Source organism: Dama dama, chromosome 11 (genome assembly GCF_033118175.1).
Source record: "Dama dama isolate Ldn47 chromosome 11, ASM3311817v1, whole genome shotgun sequence".
NCBI lineage: Eukaryota > Metazoa > Chordata > Mammalia > Artiodactyla > Cervidae > Dama > Dama dama.
In genome coordinates, this window is record NC_083691.1 from 33,083,807 (window position 1) to 33,106,751 (window position 22,945).

The following is a 22,945-nucleotide window of genomic DNA, read 5'->3' on the forward strand; positions in this document are numbered from 1 at the left end:
TAGTGTGGGGACAGAATATTGCTTATTCTTGGTCTTTGCTGAAGGCCACATATACCTTTTTTAAAGGGTAAGAGAGCCTCTTCTTATGGTACTTCCTTAGAGGAGCTCTCATTTACGCAGCGATACCCAAAGAACACGTTTTCATTTTTCTTCCTTCTCCTCCCTACCCCATGTTTTTCCAAGCTCTCAGGGCCTGAGTGGTGCAGGAGGATGCTTTCCCAGCCCCACCATGGAGCTGCGCTGTGGGGGATTGCTGTTCAGTTCTCGCTTTGATTCAGGGAACCTAGCCCATGTGGAGAAGGTGGAATCTGTGTCTAATGACGGGGAAGGAGTAGCAGGTGGGGCCTCAGCCTCCACCAGCAGCATTGCTTCTTCCCCTGACTATGAATTCAATGTGTGGACCCGACCGGACTGTGCTGAAACGGAATTTGAGAATGGGAACAGGTAAGAAGAAAGTAATGGAGGGTGGGAGAAGGAAGAGAGGCGGGCCCCACGTCCCTACTCCTGTTAGCCCTTTGAGAGTTCGTGCCAGCACACCATCCTTCCTCTCCCACCCCATCCCCCTCCTCATTCTCTACCCAGTAGCCCTTTCCCGGTTTGGCTTGCTCCAGTCCCCCCCACCCCCCCCACATAGCCCCTCTCCAACCCTCCTGTGTAGAATGATGTGTCTCTCCTCCTCTGGCCCTCAGGTCATGGTTCTACTTCAGCGTCCGAGGAGGAACTCCAGGGAAACTCATCAAGATCAACATCATGAACATGAACAAGCAAAGCAAGCTGTATTCCCAGGGCATGGCTCCCTTTGTGCGTACACTGCCCACTCGGCCACGCTGGGAACGTATTCGAGACCGGCCTACCTTTGAGGTAAATTTTCCATGAGGAGGAAAGACAGACTTGGGTTCCTCTGGTGCCAGCTGGAGTCTGAGATAAGCCCCTGCCTCGGGAAGCCCAGAAGGAGCTGGTTGTCACAGAGTATTGCAGAGGGAGGGGTGTTGGTAAAAGCGACGAGGGTGTGAGGTCAGCTCCTGGTGGTCAACCAGAGGCTCTTAGTTCTGACACCAGTGGTGTGTTGCCCCTTCCTCTTCCTCCACTGCTCCTCAGATGACAGAGACGCAATTTGTGTTATCCTTCGTTCACCGTTTTGTGGAAGGCCGTGGAGCCACCACCTTCTTCGCCTTCTGCTACCCGTTCTCCTACAGTGACTGCCAAGATTTGCTAAACCAGCTAGACCAGCGCTTTCTGGAGAACAACCCTACCCATAGCAGGTGCCAACCCCATTCTTATTCCTGTCACATAGTCCTGGACCGCAGAGCACCTCTGCTACTCCTGGAACTTGCCCTCAGAGCCCTGACCCCAACTCTCATCTGTCCTTTCCTCTGTACAGCATGTGGGACTTCGGGTACCCCTGACAAATGTTTCTGTGTGATCTTGACATCCCACCATCCACTCATCACCTGCCTACTTCAAGTCTCTTAATATCCCAGCTCCCATCAGTCACCCAGAATTTAGCCAGCACTGCCACTGCTCAGCACACATTTGTTTTTTCCTGCCCCAAGAGAGGCCACCTCTCTGTGTCTATGCAAAGTAGTCTATCTTAGGGCACCATAAACTGGGGAATAAAACCTTAACTTCATCCTGTCCTGTTCCCTGCATTCTGACAGTGTAGACCTGACCCAAATCCTCAGGCTCATTTAACACTGTGAGGGACTAGAAGGCCCCAAAGGTTAGGGTGAAGGACCAGATCCTACAAATCCTGGGCTGGTGACCATGCCCACTGGTTGGTAGGACTTAGGGACTTCTGGCTTAATGACTTTTACACCTCCAGCCCTCTGGATACCATCTATTACCACCGGGAGACCCTCTGCTATTCTCTGGATGGACTTCGTGTAGATCTACTGACGATCAGTTCCTGCCATGGGCTTCGAGAAGATCGAGAGCCCCGTCTAGAGCAGCTATTTCCTGATGCCAGCACCCCCCGACCATTCCGTTTCACAGGCAAGAGAGTGAGTAGAAATAGCATAAAGGTAGCACCCTGGCCTTGGCCCAGCCCTGGGCACCGCTGGTAGGTTGAGCTCATATTATCCCTTGGCCCCGTGGACACGACCTCAGCCTGTGTTCTTAGGCAGGTGTGACAGCTCCTACTCCAGTTGCATACTCAACCAGCTGGAAATCCAATGGCTTTCCAGCAAATGACCTAATAACTGCTTTCCTCTTCACCTCAGATATTCTTCTTAAGCAGTAGGGTACATCCTGGGGAGACTCCATCTAGCTTTGTCTTCAACGGTTTTCTGGACTTCATTCTTCGACCTGACGACCCCCGGGCCCAAACCCTACGTCGCCTGTTTGTCTTTAAGCTGATTCCCATGTTGAACCCCGATGGGGTCGTCCGGGGTCACTACCGGTAAGAAGCATGCCCGGCCACATGGATTGTCCCGTCCCCTCATAACCTGCATCTCAGTGGCAGCTGTTAGCCTCGTATCTAGTGTCTGTGTTCCCAGTCCTCTTGCACCCTAACACAGGCAAGTCCCTGTGATCATCCGGTGAGCCGAGAACAAATATGATCCCATCCAGTGGCACTTTCTAGGGGAGTAAATCCAGCATACCCATAGATCCATCTGGGTAGAGGGAGCTATCTTTTAGATTTCTGTAGGAGGGATAACAGCTGACCAGGGAGAGGGCCAACGTCAGTTCTGTCTTTCCTGTTGCAGCTTCAGCCTCTCATTTCATAAATCAGTTTCCTTTCCATCTGCCATGTGTCTCCTTCGCTGGACCAGCCCTCAAGCCCCTGCTTTGGTCCTTGTCTCCCTACAGCACAGACTCACGTGGAGTGAATCTGAACCGTCAGTACCTGAAGCCTGATGCAGTCCTACACCCGGCCATCTATGGGGCTAAAGCTGTGCTTCTCTACCACCACGTGCACTCCCGTTTGAACTCCCAGAGTCCCTCTGAGCACCAGCACAGTTCCCATCTCCCTCCTGATGCTCCCCTCTCTGACCCTGAGAAAGCCGACAGTCTCCAAAACAGAGCTCATCTTGGGCGCTCATCCAGCGGGGATAAACCTGAGGCATGGACACAGACTGAGGCAGCCGAGCAGAAGCCCAACAGCATGTGGATTATGCCACAGGAGTCAGCTGAGGTGGAGCAACTGGCCCCCGATGCCATCCCCCCCAGAGAGAGCGGTGTTGCTTACTATGTGGACCTGCATGGACATGCTTCCAAAAGGGGCTGCTTCATGTATGGAAACAGCTTTAGTGACGAGAACACCCAGGTGGGAATCTGCAGAACGTCATGTGAGTGTGGGGAGTGTTGCAAGTCAGGAGATGAAGGTCAGGCTATGAATGGAGGGAAGAGGGCCTTCTGGCAGGAAGGCCTGGGGCTAGCAAGAGGCAGCTTATTCTGAGCGAGCTCCAGGGGCCAAGAAGGGTCAGCACCTCATTGTGTTACATCATGACCTCTGAAAGAAGATCAAGCTACTAGCATCATAGGTTTTCTAGAGTTTGGAACACCAGGGGAGAAGGAGAATTTTATATTATCAGAGAGAAGGGCTTAAAAAGAGGTAGAATCATACCTTCCCAACACCTAGAAATATTGTCAAACATTCAGTGAGGATGTAAGCAATGCTGACTACTGCTGATGGTTCTGAAGGTGTCTGTCTGCTGTGTGAAGGCACGTGACCCCACACTAGGCATCTCTTCCTTGCCCCATCCTTTCTTTCTCTCTGTCTCTCCTTCTGAGTTGCCTTTTTCCTCACCCAAACAGGTGGAAAATATGCTGTATCCAAAGCTCATCTCCTTGAACTCAGCCCACTTTGACTTCCAGGGCTGCAATTTCTCAGAGAAGAACATGTATGCCCGAGACCGCAGAGATGGCCAGTCTAAAGAGGGAAGCGGCCGGGTTGCAATCTACAAAGCCTCAGGGATAATCCACAGGTTGGGTGGAAACTGAGATACAGTGGACGAAATAGCTGCCCAAAGAAAACAATAACCCAGTGTAGGGTGTATGAGGGGCAGGGGATGGATGATGTCTTCCCAAAGGACAGATTCACAGTTTGTGGTGTTGTCTTTAAGTCTGGGACAGTACCTTTTGGGGGACCTTTCTTCTGTGATAAAGTGCCAGGGTCAGTTGCTAGTTGCTAGGGATCAGCCCTTTCTATTTGTGCACACTCTACCCCAGCTGATTATCTCATAGACCACCTAGTCTGTCCCCCATGGTTCTGTCCAGATTCTGTCTGATAAAGGTCTCCGTGTCTTAGCTACACACTTGAATGCAACTACAACACTGGACGCTCAGTAAACAGCATCCCTGCCGCCTGCCATGACAATGGGCGTGCCAGCCCCCCTCCCCCGCCGGCCTTCCCCTCCAGATACACTGTGGAACTGTTTGAGCAGGTACGAATGCAGGGGATGAGTGGGGAAAGGGGAACCTCAAAGTCTGGAAAGGCCTTCACCTCTGCCACCTGACTCTCAGGTCCTCTGAGGCAAGGCTCACCATTGTCGCCGTCTCACCTCTCAGCCATGGTGGTGGTTTTCCTCAGTTAATAGGCACCAGGCCTCTGACTGTAAAGGTATCGAGGGGATGAATGGGCACTACTCTGATCCCCAGCCCTGCCATAGAGACTCTCCTAGCACAGCTGAGTCACATTCTTTGCCTGTGAGCTTGTCTTCCCCCTTCTATTGGATTAATTCCCTATTGAGTTCAAAGCACCCCCTCTACAGAGGTCCTGATGATCCCGGTGTCCTGGGGCACATGAATGGAACAGAAAGAACTGTGGGTTATAGAAGAGATCCCAGTGCCTTCTCCTGCTGGTAGAACTCCTGCCTGGGGCCATCCCGAAAGCCCACCTGTCCCTGCTCATAATGGACGAGGGCCCCAGACGGCCAGCAGTCTAGGGGACAGCCCTAAATCCACTTTGCAGTAAAGAGCCTGAGCACCACAGTTGACAGAGTCATTGAGCAGATGTGAGGCCAGCCTCTCCGTCCTTTCCATTGGGCTGTGCACCCCAAGCCAACACAGCACCCGTGAATGGAAACAGCTTCCTGGGTTGGAAGACCAAGACACTGAGCCAAACCGGACTCCCCACAGGTGGGACGAGCCATGGCCATTGCAGCTCTGGACATGGCGGAGTGCAACCCATGGCCCCGGATTGTGCTGTCGGAGCACAGCAGCCTCACAAACCTCCGGGCCTGGATGCTGAAACACGTGCGCAGCAGCCGAGGCCTGAGCACCGCTGTGAGCGTGGGCGTCAGCAAGAGGAGAGGCTCTCGAACTCCACCCAGGAGTAACAAGTAAGACGAGCGACGGGGTGGGGAGAGGCTGGGGCACCGGAACAGGGCTCTAGAGCAAAGAGTTCCAAGGAATTTGTGTGATTCCCAACTTCCAAAAGAACCACATGGTGAATGTTTCTAGGGTGAATTCAGATTAGGAAGGTTAGTGCCTTTTTCGGAGAATGGGATCCTCTTCCCATTTACGGAGCACTACGTACTTCCAAGATGTCGGAAAAGCAGGTTTAGGGGATTCCCTGCTCCAGAGCCCTGCACAAAATCGAGTAGAACTAGGGTGTGGGTCTCACCTTCCCATGGTTGTGAATGTCTGAGGGGCCAGGGAAGTAGCAGGGTGACAACGGGGACCTCACTGGGAGTTAAAGCTGCCCAGGGCCAGCCCACATGGCTCTTAGTATATTCTCAGCAGGAGTGTGCACGTGTGAACAAGGGCCCCCAGGCAGCCTGAGATGCCCCAGGTTAGATTCCTAATCTGTGGACATAGATTCCTCCCTGCCACCTCGGAATGAGTCCCTGAGCCTTTTCACCCCAGAGGTGACGCTGTACTGGGCATCAGACCAGGGAGGACAGTGCAAGACAGCCTCCTGGCCCAGGATTAACTGGTGTCTGCTTCTTGCAGCGGACTGCCTGTTTCCTGCTCTGAAAACACCTTGAGCCGCGCACGAAGTTTTAGTACTGGCACAAGTGCTGGTGGTAGCAGCAGCAGCCAACAAAATTCTCCACAGATGAAGAACTCCCCCAGCTTTCCTTTTCATGGCAGCCGGCCTGTGGGGCTGCCAGGCCTGGGCTCTAGCACCCAAAAGGTCAGCCACCGGGTGCTGGGCCCCGTCAGAGGTAAGCTAGTCTGGGAGCCCCTGCAACAGGTGTTCGGTTGTTTGGGGCATTGCTGGGGGAAGTGAGAGCTTGAAGATGCACACTCAGCCTGGGACCAAGGGGTGAATCAATAAAATTAGTTTGTAGCAGAATCTGTAGCCTCTTCTGCGACCTTGGTGTTCCCTGCGGCATGAGCTCCAGACGGTACATGTGTGGCAGAGGCGGGAGTCCGGGGTCTTCGGTTTCAGCAACTGCTGGGAGGCAGGAAGTGCCCAAGGAAGACTCACTGGCTAGAGCAGGGTCATGCTGAGACACGGAGCCTCCACGTCAAGGACAGGGTCGGTCAGTCTTGGGAGCAGGAAGGATAAGGAGGTTTCCTCACAGTCAGTCTCAGCACCATGCAGAGATGGTGAATCCTACCCAGGGTCTCTACAGCTGAACTTGTTCTTGGCTTCAGAGCCTGTTCAGAAAGTGTTAGAAGGATGCTCGCTTTTCCAAAGAAACATGGAACAACTACAGACAGGTTCTATACTAGGCTCACAGTCCAGCCCCTTCCAGCGGTAGCCACAGTCCCTCAACTGTGCCCCTAGGTTTGGCCAATAAGATCCTACTTGACCAGAAACAGGTGGGCCTTTAGGGAAAAAGAAGAGAAAAGGACTTCAAAGCTGTTCCTTGGGAGTGACCTGGACTGGAGTAGAGCGACTATTGCAGTGGTATTCCTGGAAATAACACTAGATCAGAAATCAACATTGTACATGGATTCTGGGCTGCGGCAGTCTGGCCAGAGTATAGAGGTTTATACACTAGAACTCAGCTTTGCTGGTCTTCAAGCTGCACTTGTCCTTGTCAACACTTCCCAGCTGCTTAGCTTGCAACAAAGCTTTTGGTGCAGAGCAGAAACTTGCCCTGGCGTCAGTGGCTGTGGAAATGACCGCTAATTAGAGCAGCCACAGGAGAGAGAGAGGTGGTCCTCACCAGCTTTGACCAATAAGATGTTGTCCCTGGCAGATCCCATAATTACCTCTGCTTAGGTTCCAAGCCCCACTCAGAGTCTTTCTTCATCGAGAAAGGACACTTGTACACTGTTTTTGAGTATTAAAGCAGTAATAATGCATTATATTTAAATAGCATTAAACAGTGAACAAAATAGTACTGCATATTTATTTCATTTAATCCTTACAAGGACCCTGAAGATAGGTGGTATTTCCATTTTTCTGATGAGGAAGCTGAGGGTGCTGAAGGTTAACTGGCCCAAGGTTGCACAGCTATTAAGTGGCAGTTATTCAAACTTGTGTCTTTTTGCGTTCTGGCATACTTGAGTTTCCTATCTTAAATCTGGATATTTTTTCTTCTTTTAATTTCTTTTTCTCTCAACACATAGGAATATGAGCACCATAAATCTTCCCTGACTACAAAAGGAAACAGTAAAGAGCCTTTTCTAGGTCATCACTGAAGGATTCTGGGCAGTTTTTAGTCAATATTTTATTAACATCTTCCCTGCTCCACCCACCCCCCCCACCCCAATGTAGAGTGCTGTATTAAGCTCCTTGAGTGAGAAACATGTATTCTGTTTCTTTGTTACTTCCCCCAAATAACTAATAGAAAATAGGCACAGTCAGTACAAAGTAACTCCTGGTAGACTGACTGGAAACTTCCTAAGGGACACAGGGCTGTAAACACAGCAGAAAAGTGCACTGTAAGCGGGGAACTCGGGGGCCACTGTTGTGGATAAACACAAGAGTCATCGCCCAAAGGATGATCAGTTGAGAAGTGGTTTTGAGGAATGGGTGTGGTTTATGGTTTAACAAGAACACTCCAGAGATGAGAGTGATAGCCAGGACCAGCGCTATGTGTAGAGAGGATGACAAGCAGGCACACTAGCTGATTCGAAGAGCAAACCCTTCCCTATGGAAATCAGGAAGAAAGGTGGGAGGAAGAAGCCGAAATGTCTTGAAAACAAAAGACATTATGGGTTAACAAGACATATGGCAGTGACTGTGTTTCTTAGGATGGGAACAAAAGATCTGCTTAAGCGAGCTGTCTGTGAACTGTTTATATAGAAATCAGGCAGGGATGGGAGATGGGGTCTTTGCAGTAGTTTATACATGAGGTGATGAGTGCCTGTACCAGGGTCTATGAAGGTATATAATAGAAACAAGTGGAGGGATTCAGTGGTTGTGGAAGAGAAAGACAGAGAGCTTCATGGTTACAAGCTAAAGCAGTATGTCATGATCACATTAAGACATTGTCTAAAGAAGAGTGCTGAGTTTATCTATTTTAGACATGCTTGGATATCATGAGCTAGCTATATGGAGATGGCCTACAGGCAGAAAAGGGCTTCCCTAGTGGCTCAGCTGGTAAAGAATCTGCCCGCAATGCGGGAGACCTGGGTTCGATCCCTGGGTTTGGAAGATCCCCTGGAGAAGGGAATGGTTACCCACTCCAGTATTATAGCCTGCAGAATTCCATGGGGTCGCAAAGAGTCAGACACAACTGAGTGTCTTTCACTTTCACAGGCAGAAAAAGGGCCAAACTGCAGAAAGGTGACATCAAAGTTGTATATGAGTCCTCCACGTACAGGTGCAGGTAAAACCAAGTGAGAAGCTATATTCCCCCAGGTAAAATGAGCTTAGAAGCAGAAAGAGAGCTGGTCTGAGAATCAGGACACCCTGTGGACTTGCATAAATATTTGTAAGAACAAGAAACTCTCTCTGAATTCAAGAGGTCAGGAAGGTTCCTAATAATGCCAAACAGGAATACTGTAAGGTGCTTAAAGAGCAGACCCAGGGATCTTGACTCCTGTGTTCTGAGCATTTGCTGGTGCTCCAGTTTTGCCACTTCCATCTCAAAGTCTCTGATAAGACTCCAGGATGGGAGACTGGCCTTGGCTTGGGATAGGGACCTCTGATGCATACTGTGGTACTGGACTTGGCATCTTCAACTCACCTTGGGAAAACTTCTTCATTTTGTCCTGTGCTGTAGCTTTGTGACATCTCCTGGTTCCACACACCTGGCTCCTGGCCCCTCACCACATCTAGGCATCCTTTGTCTTCCAAGATAAGAAAACCATGACCCTCATCTCTCTGAGATCTAATTAAAAAGCATCTGTAAATACACCTTCCAAATCCCCAAACTAGGATTGCTGAAGGTTGTTTTTAACTTACGAACTTATTTTTAGGAAAATTCCCACTAATGCATAAAAAATGATATCCCATGTAACTGTAGGTTAGTTAATGCCAGTCCTTTATTAGCTAGAACAGAACATGAGGTTGGGCTATCCAGAAAACTTCAGACAAGATTTAGGTATCCTAGTTAGCAGCTCAAGGCAGGGCCTCAAAGAACTAACTAGTCTGGCTGGGTCTGTCCTCAGAGGCTGGGGGATGACATTTTAGAAGCCAAAAAGTAGCCAACTTGAGGTGAATAGAAATGTTGCAGGGGCAGGAGGCTGGAAGAGCCTGAGTAGGCCTTGCCTCCTAGCATTCCCCTGGCTATAGTGCCAGAATCACTGGGGAATAGGTAATGCCATTGCTAAAGTGGGCAGTTAAGTGGTGTGAAAGCGGATGCAGACAGTTCAGAGGAGGACCTGCTGGGTAGAGGGTGGAGAGTAAACAACTATTCCTCCTGTTGGCTATGCATTCATGAAAATAAGGCTGAGGGGCTGGAGGTGGAGAGACACCAGCGAGGTGCCCAGGACACATGACTGAAGGAGGCACTTGCTCTCAGGATCAGGCAAGGACCTGGACCTCCCTAAACTGCACTCAAGGCACTCCCCTTCCAGCCTACACAGCAGGCTACTGCTGTAAAGACCAGGCAGGGACTTGAGAGTAAAACAGGGAGCCTTCAACCATCAGCCTACCATGCCACTCTAATCCATCCCAGCTCTGGCACTTAAAGCTGAGATTACCAGAACTCTTTCCTGGCCTCCATGCTGCCTTGTCTCATCTGGCTGGCAGCTTTTGGTGGAGCACCTCAAGGCCGATGATGAGTAGAGGTTCCTTTGAGAAGTGAGTCAAAGGACATAGGAAGCCTCCAGCTCCATCAGCACTTTTACCTTTTCCCATGAAAACAAAAGTTTCATGTTAAATAGCCGTATGCCCTTAGACTAAAACTTATCTGATGGCAGGAAACATTTCCTAACACATCTGTTCATTCCCTTATCACCTAGCAACACGCTTGGCACTTATTAAATGATTTCCAAATATTTGTTGAACAAATAAAAGGCAAGAAGCTGGGAGGTGAATGGAGGCTTGTCTGCCTATCCACCCCTCAAAGGACATAAATCAGGTCTGTGATCATCCTAGGGATCCAGTGAGACCTGAGTGCTCCTTGGAGGGACAGTTCTAAAAATGTCTGGGGAAAGTGGGGATGATGTTGGACCTAAGCACAGGGTACACAACTGCTCCAGAATTGTGAGCCCTCAGAATATCCATTCTGACTCACACGATGGTGAGGGCAGTCTAGTTCTGCATCTTGGGCCTCTGCCCAGGACTGACCCAGATGGAACCTTGGGGCTGATGACCACGCTGCACCCTCTCGGAACTGGTCACAGATGCACAGCTGGTCCCATCACCACTTGCGCTCAGCCTTAAGCTGCTGTTTCTAGTTTAGAACCAAGAAGAGTTGGAGCTCCTCCCTTTAATTCTTGTCACAATGAGACTGGATAAGCCTGGATGACCCCAGGGCCCAGAAGTCAAAACACGAAAAGCTGGGCTGTGTACTTACGCTGCCAAATTTACAGGCAGGCCCCGCCACATCTTAAGACAGGCTTTTAAGTGATGACGTGCTACCTTTAAATGCCTCCCATTTTTCAGATCAAGCCTCTCCTAAAGCAAACTTGTCTCCTATCCTGAAACTCTCTTTAGTGGCAGGATTCCAGAGATGTATTCTTAATATCTCTCCCTTGATCCCTACATTTCACTTGGCATTTTTTATATCATTTGCCCATTTTGCTTTGTATCTTCTTGAGTGTCACTTGGTTCCTTATCGGAACCTACAAATGTCCCAGAGGCCTTCACTCTCTTGCCTGCACTCTTTTATCCTTTCTTGGGGTAGGGTGAAATTTCATCCCCTAACATGGTTCCAGCATCCTTCTATGTATAGATATTTCTCAGATCATCTATCTCCTGCTGTTTCTCCCTCTGTCATAAAGTTCATTACTTGAAGTGACTCGAGTGTACGGTCACTTGACAGCATCTTGACATCCCTGTGTTTTTTTTTTTTGACATCCCTGTTTTGACTGAAGCCACAAGCAAGGTCTAGGCTCTGCAGTATCTCTGAGTCTCTGGTTGTGGATAATGTTCCAAGTTATTTGACTGCGGCCATGAGTCTCCGGCTTCGGTTGTTTTGTTGGCATCACTGTGCCAACTCTTACTAGCCCCCTAAGGTCTGGTTATTTTTGACTCCTGTCTATGGTCTTATACTCTAATTAGTACCCAGCATCTCAGCAATCTCCTCAAAGCTAGAGTAGCTTCCTTCTGAGATCTCTCCCTTTTTTCTCGTCCTTTTTCATACAAGTATCAGTTTTTTAAAATTTGGTTTGGAAACGTTCCAGAAGTACCCTTGTCACTGCTAGTGTAGTTAAACAAGATAATACTCCTGTTACCTACTTCCTACTTTTTAGATGAGGCTTTTTACATGTAACACATGTTGCTTTGTCAAAAGTCAGCTGGCATCCTGTAACCAGCATCAAATTCCGCTCCACAGAAGTTAATGGCTCATTTGGTTGAGAACATTTGGAACCTGCCGTCCCCCTATGATGAGGACGGACCTGCCATGCCTCAATACCTCCCTGCCGCTTCTCATCACCATCCACCCAACTGGGACCCCGCCTTTCAGAATCTGTAGCAGTGAGGCTCTAGCCACAAAGAAGGGACCAAGAGAGTTGCCCCGTAAGAGTATAACCGTATGCCCTTAGACAGGGACTGCTGAGTCAGCTCATGGTCTGCAGTGGGTGTCTGCTCTCCAGGCAAACAAAATCTTTAAGGTCTTTGTTTTTCCAGGCAGTACTTTACAGGCCCTGAGATACAGTGTTGAAAAAGATCAGGTCCCTACCCTCAAGAAACTCAAAGTTTCAATTAGAATATTAGCTAACATATGTGCCAGGCACTGTTCTAAGTACTTTACATATACTAACATTTAGTTAAGGAGACGGAAACCATAAACAGTTACTTGCCGAGGGAACAAAAAACAACTGAAGAAAAGAGAACAATTAATTTTACTGTTAATGGTCAGGCTTTCATAGAGGTGACATTTGAGATGGGACATATAAGATGTTCAGAGTTCACTGGAAGAAGAAACAGGCATTGCAGAGGAACAGCAGAGCCAGTAGCCACAGAAGCTATAGCAGAGGATCAAGTCAGCATCCTACTGAGGGTGTGTAGACTGGACTGACAGTAGGTGGGGCTTTGAATGCCATGTTCAAACATTTGGACTTTATCCTGTAAAAGACCTTTAGCATCTCCCCCTTGTCTGAGCCAAAATGATTTTTGATCAGGTCTGTATTTTAGAATAATAATTTCTGGCACCTGTGTGAAGGATGGATTATAAAAGGGAATAGACTCAAGCTTGGGAGGCCAGTGGAGAATATTTTTTTAAAAGCCTGGATGAGAGATAAAGATTGTATCTGGACACTGGTAATGGCAAAGGTGAATAAAGGGGGAACTCAAGGCAGTGGGAGAACTGTCCAGGTTTGGGTTAAAAACAAATCTAAATGTGAAGGAGTCGAAAGATGAAACAAAAATTTCTAGCAGATTTTTCACCAAGATAGGGAGAAGGAAAGGAAGCAAAGGGTCATGAGACACTGCTAGGTAGAAACAACCAGTAGATAGTTAGAACTGCAGCTCAGGAAAAAAGGGCGAGAGGGAGACTTAGGAGTTTTGACCACATAGAGCAGGAGAGAAGGATAGAATGGTGAGGGATACTGGCATTTAGGGGCAGGACAAGTAGTTGAAGAGGGGCATTTAGAGGGAAGAGAAAAAGCCAAGCTCAGTAACTTAAGAATGAACTGGTGTGAGTAAGCCAGTTAGCTACAGAGGTGAAGTGGGATGAGGGCTGGATGAACAAGGAAAGCTGGAGTAAGTTATTAGGTCTTTCTACCCATCTTAGATTTACTTCAGAAGAGGGATGCTGGTGTGATAACAAGCTGGAAAACAGGCATCTGCTGACAAGGGAAAGCCAGTGGGGCAGTGGAGTGACAATACCTCACTTATTTGCCTTTTTATCTGCTTGTGTCCCTTCCACTCAGAGCCCCGAAGCCAGGACAGGAGACGGCGGCAGCAGCCAATGACCCATCGCCCTACTTCAAGCAGCCTGGCCCCATCCCCAACTCCTGCTAGTTCTAACCTAGCCTCTTCACACATGGGCTCCTGCCTACTGCCCAACTCACTCAGCATATCAGGTCTGTACTCACTGCCACTGAAATCTGGATTGGTCAACCTCCTTCCTTCCCTACCTCCCAGGGTGTAGGCCAGAGTCCTGACTAGGCTTGGAGAAACCCCTCCAGCTCTGCTGCCATGTGACTTGCACCTCCTTGACTTCATGTTATGCAGGCCACTCCAGACCAGGGCCATCAGTTATCCTCCTGGATTATCCTAAATCCCTAAACTAACATCAATGCCCTTGTATAGGAAGCTGGAATTTTATGAATGTATAATAAAATAAGTTACCACTTACTGACCGTTTACTATGTGGCAGGCACTGCTCTAAGCACATTATCTTATTTAATCTTATTTTTACAGTTGAGGACCCTGAGGACTTTTCCTACCTGCTTTTATTCATACTCCCTGACTCCAGGAGCTGGGCAACATTAGACAAAACTGAAGAATGAAAACAGTATAGGCCTTTTCACCCGTCATCACCACACATGTTATGGGATCGTGTCATTCACATAGAGAGCCTAGACCATCTGCTTTCCTTTTCAGTTCTAGACCCAGCCATGTAACAGACTGGATGGGAATGATTTCTAAGGCTCCAGTCTGACATCTTCTGCCTCCCCTAGAGCCTGCTACTCCCAACCTGTTAACTCTCTTCGGTGGGTAGTCCTGAATCCACCAGTCTTGGTGCTGCTTGATCCTTAAATGCTTACACACACAACTGGGATAACACTAACAAATTCAAAGCAGTTCAGCTTGAGTGGGTTCTAAGTCAAGCTCCAAGTTGCCATTCCACCCCTTGGACCAGACTAGAGTATGCGGTGCTTCTGAACGAGGGGCAGTTTTGCACAACAGTGGACATTTGCCAATGTCTGGAGAAATTTTTGGTTGTTACAGTAAGGAGGAGGCAGGAGAAGAAATGCCATCTGCTGAGTCAAGGCCAGAGATGCTGCTAAACATCCTGAAATACACAAGGCAGCCCCCCACAACAAAGAATAATCCTGTCCAAAATGTCAACAGTACCAGTATTGAGAAACCCAGATGGAAAGAAAGTTACCTCTTCTCCATGGCCCCGTCCTGATCCCAAGTTTCCTTTGTTCCCTAGGGAGCAGCTGCTCATTCCTGTCTTCAGGAGACAAGACAGAGGCCGTCATGGTGATTGGGAAAGGTCTGCTGGGGGCTGGACCTCGGATCCCCTGTATTAGGACCCGACTGCAGGTAACATTTTGGGGTCTTCCCCAGCCCCCAGCTAACAACTCTTGGCAGAGCCCAGCAAGGCGCTGTTCACCTGGGGAGCGGGAGGGAAAATGCCCAGCACTGCTTTACATCCTTGCCCCACAGCCATAACAGGGAGCTGCTCTGATGCCTGAATGCCTGTCTGTCGAGTGCCCCCCGTCCCCTTGAGCCAGGTCTCTTGCTTGCTTCCAATCCCAGCATCCCTGCCAGATATACCCTCACCTCAGCCTGCTAGCTTTGGCTTTGCCTGCCCCTGCCCTTAGCTTCTCCTCTCTTTCTGCCCAGACCTCCCCGAGGAGACTTCCCGCCAGGAGGGGTCCCGGATTCCCCAGGTAACACATCTGGTTGCTGCTCCTAGGACCAGCTGTGCCACCCACTCCGATTCAGTCCAGATCCCCATACTAGACTGACTGAAGTTGGGTATAGGCAGAAGCTGCCTGGATGGGTGAAGCTTAAGCTGCTCTGGCAGGGGCTGAGGCAATGAAGGCTCTGAAGTAGACCTACTAATACTCCAACATCTTCCCACATCGTGCTTTTCTACTCCTCCAGATCTCGGCTGTGGTATAGCCATGAAAAGTTAAATGCTGGGTCCTTTGGCCTCCCCTAGTTAAGTAAAGCTTGGACTGTATAATCATAGACTGAACCAGAGTTTTTTAGCTATTATCCTACCTGACCCTCTCAGCTAGGCATAGTGCCCAAAAACTCAAGGTCCTAGTACCCATGCTGACCCCTATACTACACTCGTACACGTGGAAACTAGAAGGAAACCTAGAAGCAAAAACGTCCATGGAAGAATCCAGCCTCTTAGCCTCCCCCTGTCCACACAGGCTAGGCCCAGGTTGGCCCAGGGCTCACCACCGACTCGCAGAGGGATGAGAGGCTCTTCGGGCCCCACATCCCCTATCCCCCAGACCAAGGAGAGCAGTGAGCCGGAGCTGGGACCCCGCTGCACACCACGGTGAGCACCAGTGTCCAGCCCCTCATTCCACCTCTTATTCCCATTTCTGCCATTCAGGACCATTTTCTTCCTCCCCTTCTCCCTTTGACCCCCTAAAGACTAAATGTACCTCCAATAAGAATCCAGTCGCTGACTTTTTTTCCATCATGCTCTCAGTCTTCACTCCAGCAGACAAGAGAACAATTTCCAGTCAGGGCCTCAGGCACTCCTATCAGACCACTGTGCAGTGCTCAGCCTACCTAGCCTCCCCCATCTTGTCTGTCTCATGTCCCAGCCCCTGGCTAAAAGACCAGAAGAAGGGCAGAGTTTTCAACCCTGATTCCTCTCTTTTCTCTGTTGCAGGCTGCCTCAGGCCGGGCCCCCACGGCCCCGCTCCGCCCCCGCCTTTTCTCCTATTTCCTGTAGTCTGTCTGACTCCCAGTCTCGGATTTGTTATAGTGGGGGGCCCTTGGGCCAAACCGAGGTTTGTTTTGTCCCTAAATCTCCCCCATTCACTGTTTCTCCCCGGGTCTGATGACTTGACCTTCAAGCCCAGGGTATGACTCCACAGTGGGGAACACAGTGACAAATGTGCTAGTCCCCTTTTTCAGCTGCTGATTCCATGTGACAACTCTATGTAACTTCTTAGAACACTCACCACACTGTTCTGAGACACTGCAAAGCATTACCTTGAGACAGGACAAAGCAGGGACCTGCCACCCCTTCCCTCCCTCCACAGCACAAGATTTTGGGACCACAAAAAATATATATATTTTTTTATATTGGGGGGAGGGAGTAGAAAACAAAGTAGCCCCTATACTGGGTCCTATTCAGTGGCAGCTTCTTGTTCCATAGGGTTAAGGAAGACTTTGAGGAAATAAAAGTTGTTTGGAAAAATCCAGGTGTAGTTGCTTTGTATGTTGTGATGGGTAGAAGGGATGAAGTGAAGTGTGAAGGCCCCTCACACCCTCCATCTTGCCTCAGACTATGTCCTGGAACCCTAGAAAAGAGGGGGAAAGACCTGAGGTAAGGAAAATGCTGCAGCTTTCCTCTGGGGCTATCCTTTATAATCAACTCCCATCCAGCCTGTTCCCGCCCTTACAGTTCTCACCCACTGTTACAGGTTGGTTTACAAGCCCTTCATACAACCTCCCCCCATCCCACTCTTATCTATGACTTAGGTCTATAGTAGCCACCCCCAACATAAGCGCCCTGTTCCCCTGAAACAGAATTCTCTATTTCTACAACCCCTCACAAAAAAATTATGCCTAAATAAAGACCTAACAACCTTGGAAAAGTAAGGACTATTTTAAGTGAAGAGCCCAGATCCTCATACTTGGATGGCATCGTCATTACCTTTATTCCTTAGGGTGTCAGTACCTCCTTGCACCCATACTATCAATTTGGAAATTGGGAACCACATGAAGATGGGGACTGAGTTGACAGTACCCACCCCGTTCTAGCAGGGAGCAGTTTAAGGGGGAAGGGGTTAGGGCACTCGCTACTTTGTGTGGATAAAGGGGCCCAGTTCTGGACTGTATCATGCTTGGCCCAACACGTTCCGGTTTGAAGTCTCGAACCCTGCAGGCCCTGGCGCGGCCTTCCGCTCACTCACCAGGGGCTACGCGCTACAGCCCCGGACCGTTACCTGGGGCAGAGAAAGCGCCACTCTCATTCCTGCTTCTTGGGATTGTTGACGGCCACGTAGTGATAGAGAACGACAAGCAGGAAGAGCGACACGCCCAGCATGTTGGCGAAGATGGCGAGCTGCACGTCCGTGATCATGCTGAGGAGAAGAGGAGCGCCTGAGCCGCGGACCAGCGCACTCCTCGCCCAAACCAGGACCCGTCCTTGCCCGCCCTGGTCCAGTCACCGCCTATGGCTAGGGGATCGCGCCTGCGTACCTCTTACCTGATCAGCTGGGCTCGGTTCCGACGCGGTCTGGGGTCTATCTTGAGGTAGGAAACCTGAACCGGAAGTTTGCAGCGCCAATTCGGCCCCAAACCAGGCATTTCCGGTTGTGAGGCTCCGCGGGTAAGGGCTCTCTAGCCTCAGCGTCTCGCCTGCTCCCGCGGCGCGCTCGCGAGGGGCGGGGTCTTGGGTCGGGCCGAAGAGGGAGGGGCTGCCGTGTGGGTCGCGGGGCCGACGCGCGCTCCGGACGCCGCGCGGGGCAGCTGACTGCAGCTGGCGCTTCCCCGAACGCGGTTAGTGGCCCTAGGGCAACCTCGCTGGATCTAAGGAGTGGGCTAGAGTGAGGGTGCGGCGGCGGGGCCGGGCGAGGAGCTCGGCCTGAGCCTAGACGGTGCCCCCCCACTCTCCTGTGCCGGGCCCCCGCGCTGCAGCCCATCCTTCGCTTCCCGGCCCGGCCAGGTGCTTCCTTTGCGCCCTGCCCTCAGGGTCGCCTCCCTGTCACGGGCGGCGGAGAGAGGGATGAGAGGCGGTGTAGAATGGGGACTGGAGTGGGGCGGCCGGGTCCCTCTCCTTGGCGCGCCAGCCTTTCTGCCCCACAGGCGCCAAATAGAACGATCCTGCCTGTGATCTGACCGGTGCCTCCCTTAGTGGGACTCCCTCCCTCCATCCCACCCCAAGAGGTGGGCGTCGGAAATAGGGCGGACCCTCCTGGAATCAAAACCCAAACCGTGGGACTTGGGCCAAGTGGGAAATCACCCCCCGGATGTCAGGGAGGGGGGAAAGGAGGAAGGGCTGGGAGCGGCAAAAGGGGTCGTGTGGGTGGTAAGCAGAGTGGGCCTCCCAGGAGAAAAAAAGATGACAGTGGGTAGATGTCCGAGGGTCTCTCGTGAGGGGAAAGGCAGCCCGGGGCTTTACAACCCTCTGCCCAGCCCAAACCTACTCCCCCTCACTTCTTGCTTTCCCTCGGCTTCACCATAAAAGGGAACGGCACTAAGCCAGGCTGGGGCCGGGGGCTGGGCTGTTGCTCTGGAGCTGTCAGGGGTAATGGAAGCCAGTTGCTTTGCGGTAGAGGGGGGCCAGGGCTCAGGGGACGCCTCTGGTTCTCTGAGCCAAAGAAAACTACAGGAGCTGCTATGGGGCTGGAACAGCTGGGTGAGGGGGCTGACTCGCTCCCTGTGTGCACAACGAGCTAAGGGTGCACTCACTAGCCGGGAATGGGCTTCCCTGACTTGGGACCATCAGCAGTTTGTCTTCCATGCTCCAGCCCGGTGACTCCTAAACTCCATCTCTGCCTTTAGCGGTCTGTATTTCCCCGGCCTCCCCTACCTCATCACCCAGCCCCCACCCAGTATTTCCCAGAAGTTTCCTATTTAGAATCCCAAGCCCATGTTCCCTGCACATAACAAAGTGAAACCCCAGCCGTGTACTCACTCCCTCACGTGTCCCTCAGTGAGCAGTCTGTTCCCATCTCTGCTCTGGGAGAATGAGGGTCTGGGTCTTAAGGGATTACACACATTATGCTTTGCATCTCCTGGAAATTTAAAGCAGATCCAAGTGCAGCCAAACATTTAGATCTACTGTTGAAACAGAACTAGATCCTAGAAAGTACACTTTCTAGACTGTAAAGAACATGAGGGAAGACCTTGGAAGTGCTTCAGCTTCTCAAGGCTGTCCTAAAAAACCAGCTGACCCGGGTGCAAAGTAAACTAGACTCTCAGAGCTGAAGGGGGCCTTCAAGGTCATTTTATGAGGCAGGAAACTGGAGCCCAGAAGGTAATTGATTTGACCAAATTTCTACAAATGGCTAAAGACAGTGTCCCCTGATTCCTGCTCCTCTGTTCCATACTCCCTGTCAGATAGCAGACTCAATAGATTGGCCTACGGTCAGGGACAAGCGGAATAGGATTTGTTTTTTAGAATCATCCAGAAATGTCCTTCACCTCCCAGAACTTCCTGTGCCTAGTTCAGCGAGTCTTAATCAGCCTTGAATGGGTCAGTTGGCTTAGTGCCTGGATGAACTTTTTAACCAAGTTAAAAATGGTCTCCAGGGACTTCCCTGGTGGTCCAGTGGTTAAGAATCTGCCTGCCAGTGTAGGGGACATGGGTTCAATCCCTGGTCTGGTAAGATTTCACATGCTGCAGGGCAACTAAGCCTGCGTGCCACAGTTACTGAGCTTGTGTGCTGCAACTACTGAAGCCCACACACCTAGAACCCGTGCTCCGTAACCGTAAGAAGCCACCACAACGAGAAACCCTCACACCACAACAAAGAGTAACCTTTGCCTACCGCAACTAGAGAAAGCCCGAATGTAGCAACAAAGATCCAATGCAGCCAAAAATACATAAATAAAATAAGAATGGTCTCTATGACTAAGCTATGCATGTGTGCTAAGTCACTTTAGTCGTGTCCAACTCTTTGAGAGGCTATGGACAGTAGCCTGCCAGGCTCCTCTGTCCATGGGGTTCTCCAGGCAAGAATACTGGAGTGGGTTGCCATGCCCTCCTCCAGGAGATCTTCCCTACCAAGGGATCAAACCCACGTCTCTTATGGCTCCTGCATAGGCGGGTTCTCTACCACTAGCACCACCTGGGAAGCCCAGGACTAAGCTAGGAACTAACAAATCTTGAAAAAATCTTGGGTGAAAAAGCATGAGGGAACTGAGTCAGGTGAAGCCTTATCCTGGGGGGAGTTAGGGGAGAGAGAGGATGGGGGGTGACAAAGAGTGGGGAAATGTGGAGCTAGGTCTCTGTGATTAATGTGACATTTTCAAGAAGTCATGGTCAGGATTAGGCTCAGGAGTGAAAAAGCAACAAGACCTGGAAAAGAGGACTGGGTTCTGAGTCCAGGGAGGTTGGCTCCTAAATATGACACCTGTGGGAAGGGTTGGAAGGAAAAGGTAAATGTGTGTAATTGTGCCGGAGTGGACCTTTGCCTAAGAGTCCCCACAAGCTGGAATTCCCCTCTGGATTTGTATGACCCAAGGCCCAGTTCATATTATTCCCCCTTTTTTCCTCCCACCATTCAGTCTTCGGACAGAGGGCGGGTAGCCATAAAACGCTCCCTACTGCCCATGCCCCTGTTTGTCCTGGCCCCGATGTAGGAGCTCACCGCTGTCAGTGATGGTTGACTGAATGAGTTAGTCCCCTGCTGTAGCCAAGATTTCCCATTGGCACTAGACCTTTGGCAATTTCCTATCTTGGAGTGGTTATAAAATAGACCTTGTCCTACTGCCCCAGGGACGCTTAGCCTTTTTTGGTCTCAAGAATTCTCTTGCCAGTCTCTGGAAATTTATGGCTGCCTATCAATACCACCACTGCCGCCACTGCCTTCCCTGAAAACTTAGTCTCCGGTGCAGCCGCTTGTCCAACCCCTCAGGCCTCCCCAGTGAACCCAGGAATTGTCCCCCTGCCCCCCCCCCCGGCAGTGAACACAGAGCCACTGATTTCTTTGCGATCTCATAAACATTCATGTCAGTCCCTAGATTTTGGCTCCTAATTACAGGACTAAACAAAATGCAACCTACTGCCATTATATCTCAAAGCCAGCATTTTTACCTTGACACACTTAAGATACAACAGATTTTTTAACTTGAGGGGTCAGGCAAAGGCATGGGTGACAACTGGGTAGTAACAAGATGGCTGGGATGACTTCAGGTTGCCAGAGGCTGCTGAAGGGGAAGCAAGTTGGCTTCCTACCAGGGCCAGAGCCAGGGCCTAGAACTTATGTGGAGACCAGGGACAAAGCCGCAGCCTTCCAGTGAAAGTGACTTTGAAATCAGGACCTTCCGAGAGATCATTGCCTTCAAGTCTCCCTAGGTTTGGGCCCCTCACCTCTAAGGAACAGCCACAGATTTCCATTTCCAATGGTTCCAGTGTTTGCTTTCACCATCATGTCTTTTTGGCAACATTTCTGCCAGTCATCAGGATCGTATTCTGGGCCATAGGACCCCAGAGGTGCATCATTCAGAGTCACATTGACATGGTGGCACCCATTCTCATGTGTGTGCTAAGTCGCGTCAGTCGTGTCCAACTTTTTGCAACTTCTTGGACTGTAATGCACCAGGCTCCTCTGTCCATGACATTCTCCAGGCAAGAATATTGGAGGGTTGCCATGCCCTCCTCTAGGGGATCTTCCCCACCCAGGGATTGAACCATGTCTCTTATGTCTCTTGCATTTGCAGATGGGTTCTTTACCATCAGCACCACCCGGGAAGCCCTACCCATTCTCATAGTTTCCAACTATTGCCCTGCAAATGATTCTCAGAATCAAGACCCACTTTGCTAACCATCTCCTTTGGATGTTTATTTCCATCAAGATGTGTTGTTGTTGTTCAGTTGCCCAGTCATGTCCGATTCTTTGCGACCCTATGGACTGCAGCATGCCAGGCCTCCCTGTCCCTCACCCCCGGAATTTGCTCAAGTTCATGTTCATTGCATCAGTGATGCTGTCCAGCCAGCTCATCCTCTGAAGCCCTCCTCTCCTTCTGCCCTTGATCTTTCCCAGCATCAGGGACTTTTCCAATGAGTTGTCTGTTCACATCAGATGACCAAAATACTAGAGCTTCAGCTTCAGCATCAGTCCTTCCATTGACTATTCAGGGTTGATCTCCCTTAAGATTGACTGGTTTGACTGGTTTGATCTCCTTGCTATCCAAGGTACTTTCAGGAGTCTTCAGCACCACAGTTCAAAGGCATCAATTCCAAAGAACACCAAAGTGTTCTGCCTTCATTACAGTCCAGCTCTCACAACCATACATGACCACTGGGAAGTTCATAGCCTGGTTACTCTCCTCTTAAACTTGGAATGCCCAAACTAAGATCATCTTTCCTCCCTTCAAACCAGCTCCTCTTCTCAACTTTCCCATCCTGGCTCAAACCCTGGAATCTTCTCCCTTCATCTGGTCCCTCATTCCCCAGGCACTCACCAAGCAGCCACAACCTGCTATCCCAGGCTGGCATCACTTTGCAACGTAGAATTTGGAACGGACCTGAGATGACAGACAGACAGCAGACCCCCAGTGGAGTCAGGGGATTTGTTCAAAGTGATAACACTACTTAGAGGAGAAGCCGGAACCAGCATTCTTGTGCTCTAACACCCAGTCCATTGCTCTTGCTAAGAATATCTTCTTTCTGTGTGTGTATTCGCCCTCATACTAAAAACTTGTAACCCAAACTCTTAACCAGTCTTCTGAGCCTCTCTCTGATTTTTTCCACAATCGACTTTCTGACACAGAGAAGAGCTAACACTTATGTAGCATTTACCACATGTCAGGCACTATTCCAGATGCTTTACATGGATTAACTGAATCCTCACAAACCTAGGAAGGAGGGGAGTACTATTATTCCCATGTTACAGATGAGGAAACTGAGACAGACCGCTTATGCCAACCTGAAATCTCTCC

General features: G+C 50.2%; 2 protein-coding genes across 6 annotated transcripts in view; one reads left to right on the plus strand and one right to left on the minus strand.

Moving 5' to 3' along the window:
- AGBL5 (AGBL carboxypeptidase 5) overlaps window positions 1-16,593 on the plus strand; it is a 28,912-nt gene extending 12,319 nt beyond the window's left edge. For all 4 annotated transcript variants that reach the window (XM_061154995.1, XM_061154993.1, XM_061154994.1 and 1 more), the window contains 14 exons: window positions 184-444; window positions 690-861; window positions 1,099-1,262; window positions 1,823-2,000; window positions 2,220-2,398; window positions 2,809-3,265; window positions 3,757-3,926; window positions 4,250-4,385; window positions 5,080-5,282; window positions 5,896-6,110; window positions 13,333-13,485; window positions 14,565-14,677; window positions 15,523-15,653; window positions 15,996-16,593. In XM_061154995.1, coding sequence (XP_061010978.1) covers window positions 230-444; window positions 690-861; window positions 1,099-1,262; window positions 1,823-2,000; window positions 2,220-2,398; window positions 2,809-3,265; window positions 3,757-3,926; window positions 4,250-4,385; window positions 5,080-5,282; window positions 5,896-6,110; window positions 13,333-13,485; window positions 14,565-14,677; window positions 15,523-15,653; window positions 15,996-16,167 — 2,658 coding nt within the window. In that variant the 5' untranslated portion in view covers window positions 184-229 and the 3' untranslated portion in view covers window positions 16,168-16,593. The remainder of the gene's footprint in view (window positions 1-183; window positions 445-689; window positions 862-1,098; window positions 1,263-1,822; window positions 2,001-2,219; window positions 2,399-2,808; window positions 3,266-3,756; window positions 3,927-4,249; window positions 4,386-5,079; window positions 5,283-5,895; window positions 6,111-13,332; window positions 13,486-14,564; window positions 14,678-15,522; window positions 15,654-15,995) is intronic.
- Window positions 16,397-17,703, minus strand: OST4 (oligosaccharyltransferase complex subunit 4, non-catalytic). 2 transcript variants are annotated; one of them, XR_009694668.1, is made up of 3 exons: window positions 17,544-17,703; window positions 17,248-17,418; window positions 16,397-16,632 (listed from the first exon to the last, which is right to left on the minus strand). XR_009694668.1 is itself a non-coding variant. In XM_061154999.1 (3 exons), the coding sequence occupies exons 1-2, from the start codon at window positions 17,642-17,644 to the stop codon at window positions 17,304-17,306; spliced, it is 216 nt and encodes a 71-aa protein (XP_061010982.1). In that variant the 5' UTR covers window positions 17,645-17,702; the 3' UTR covers window positions 16,397-16,632; window positions 17,281-17,303. The 2 variants fall into 2 exon arrangements, 1 of the variants encoding a protein (XP_061010982.1); XM_061154999.1 differs by having other exon boundaries at window positions 17,281-17,418; window positions 17,544-17,702.
- Between the last annotated feature and the right edge of the window lie 5,242 nt (window positions 17,704-22,945).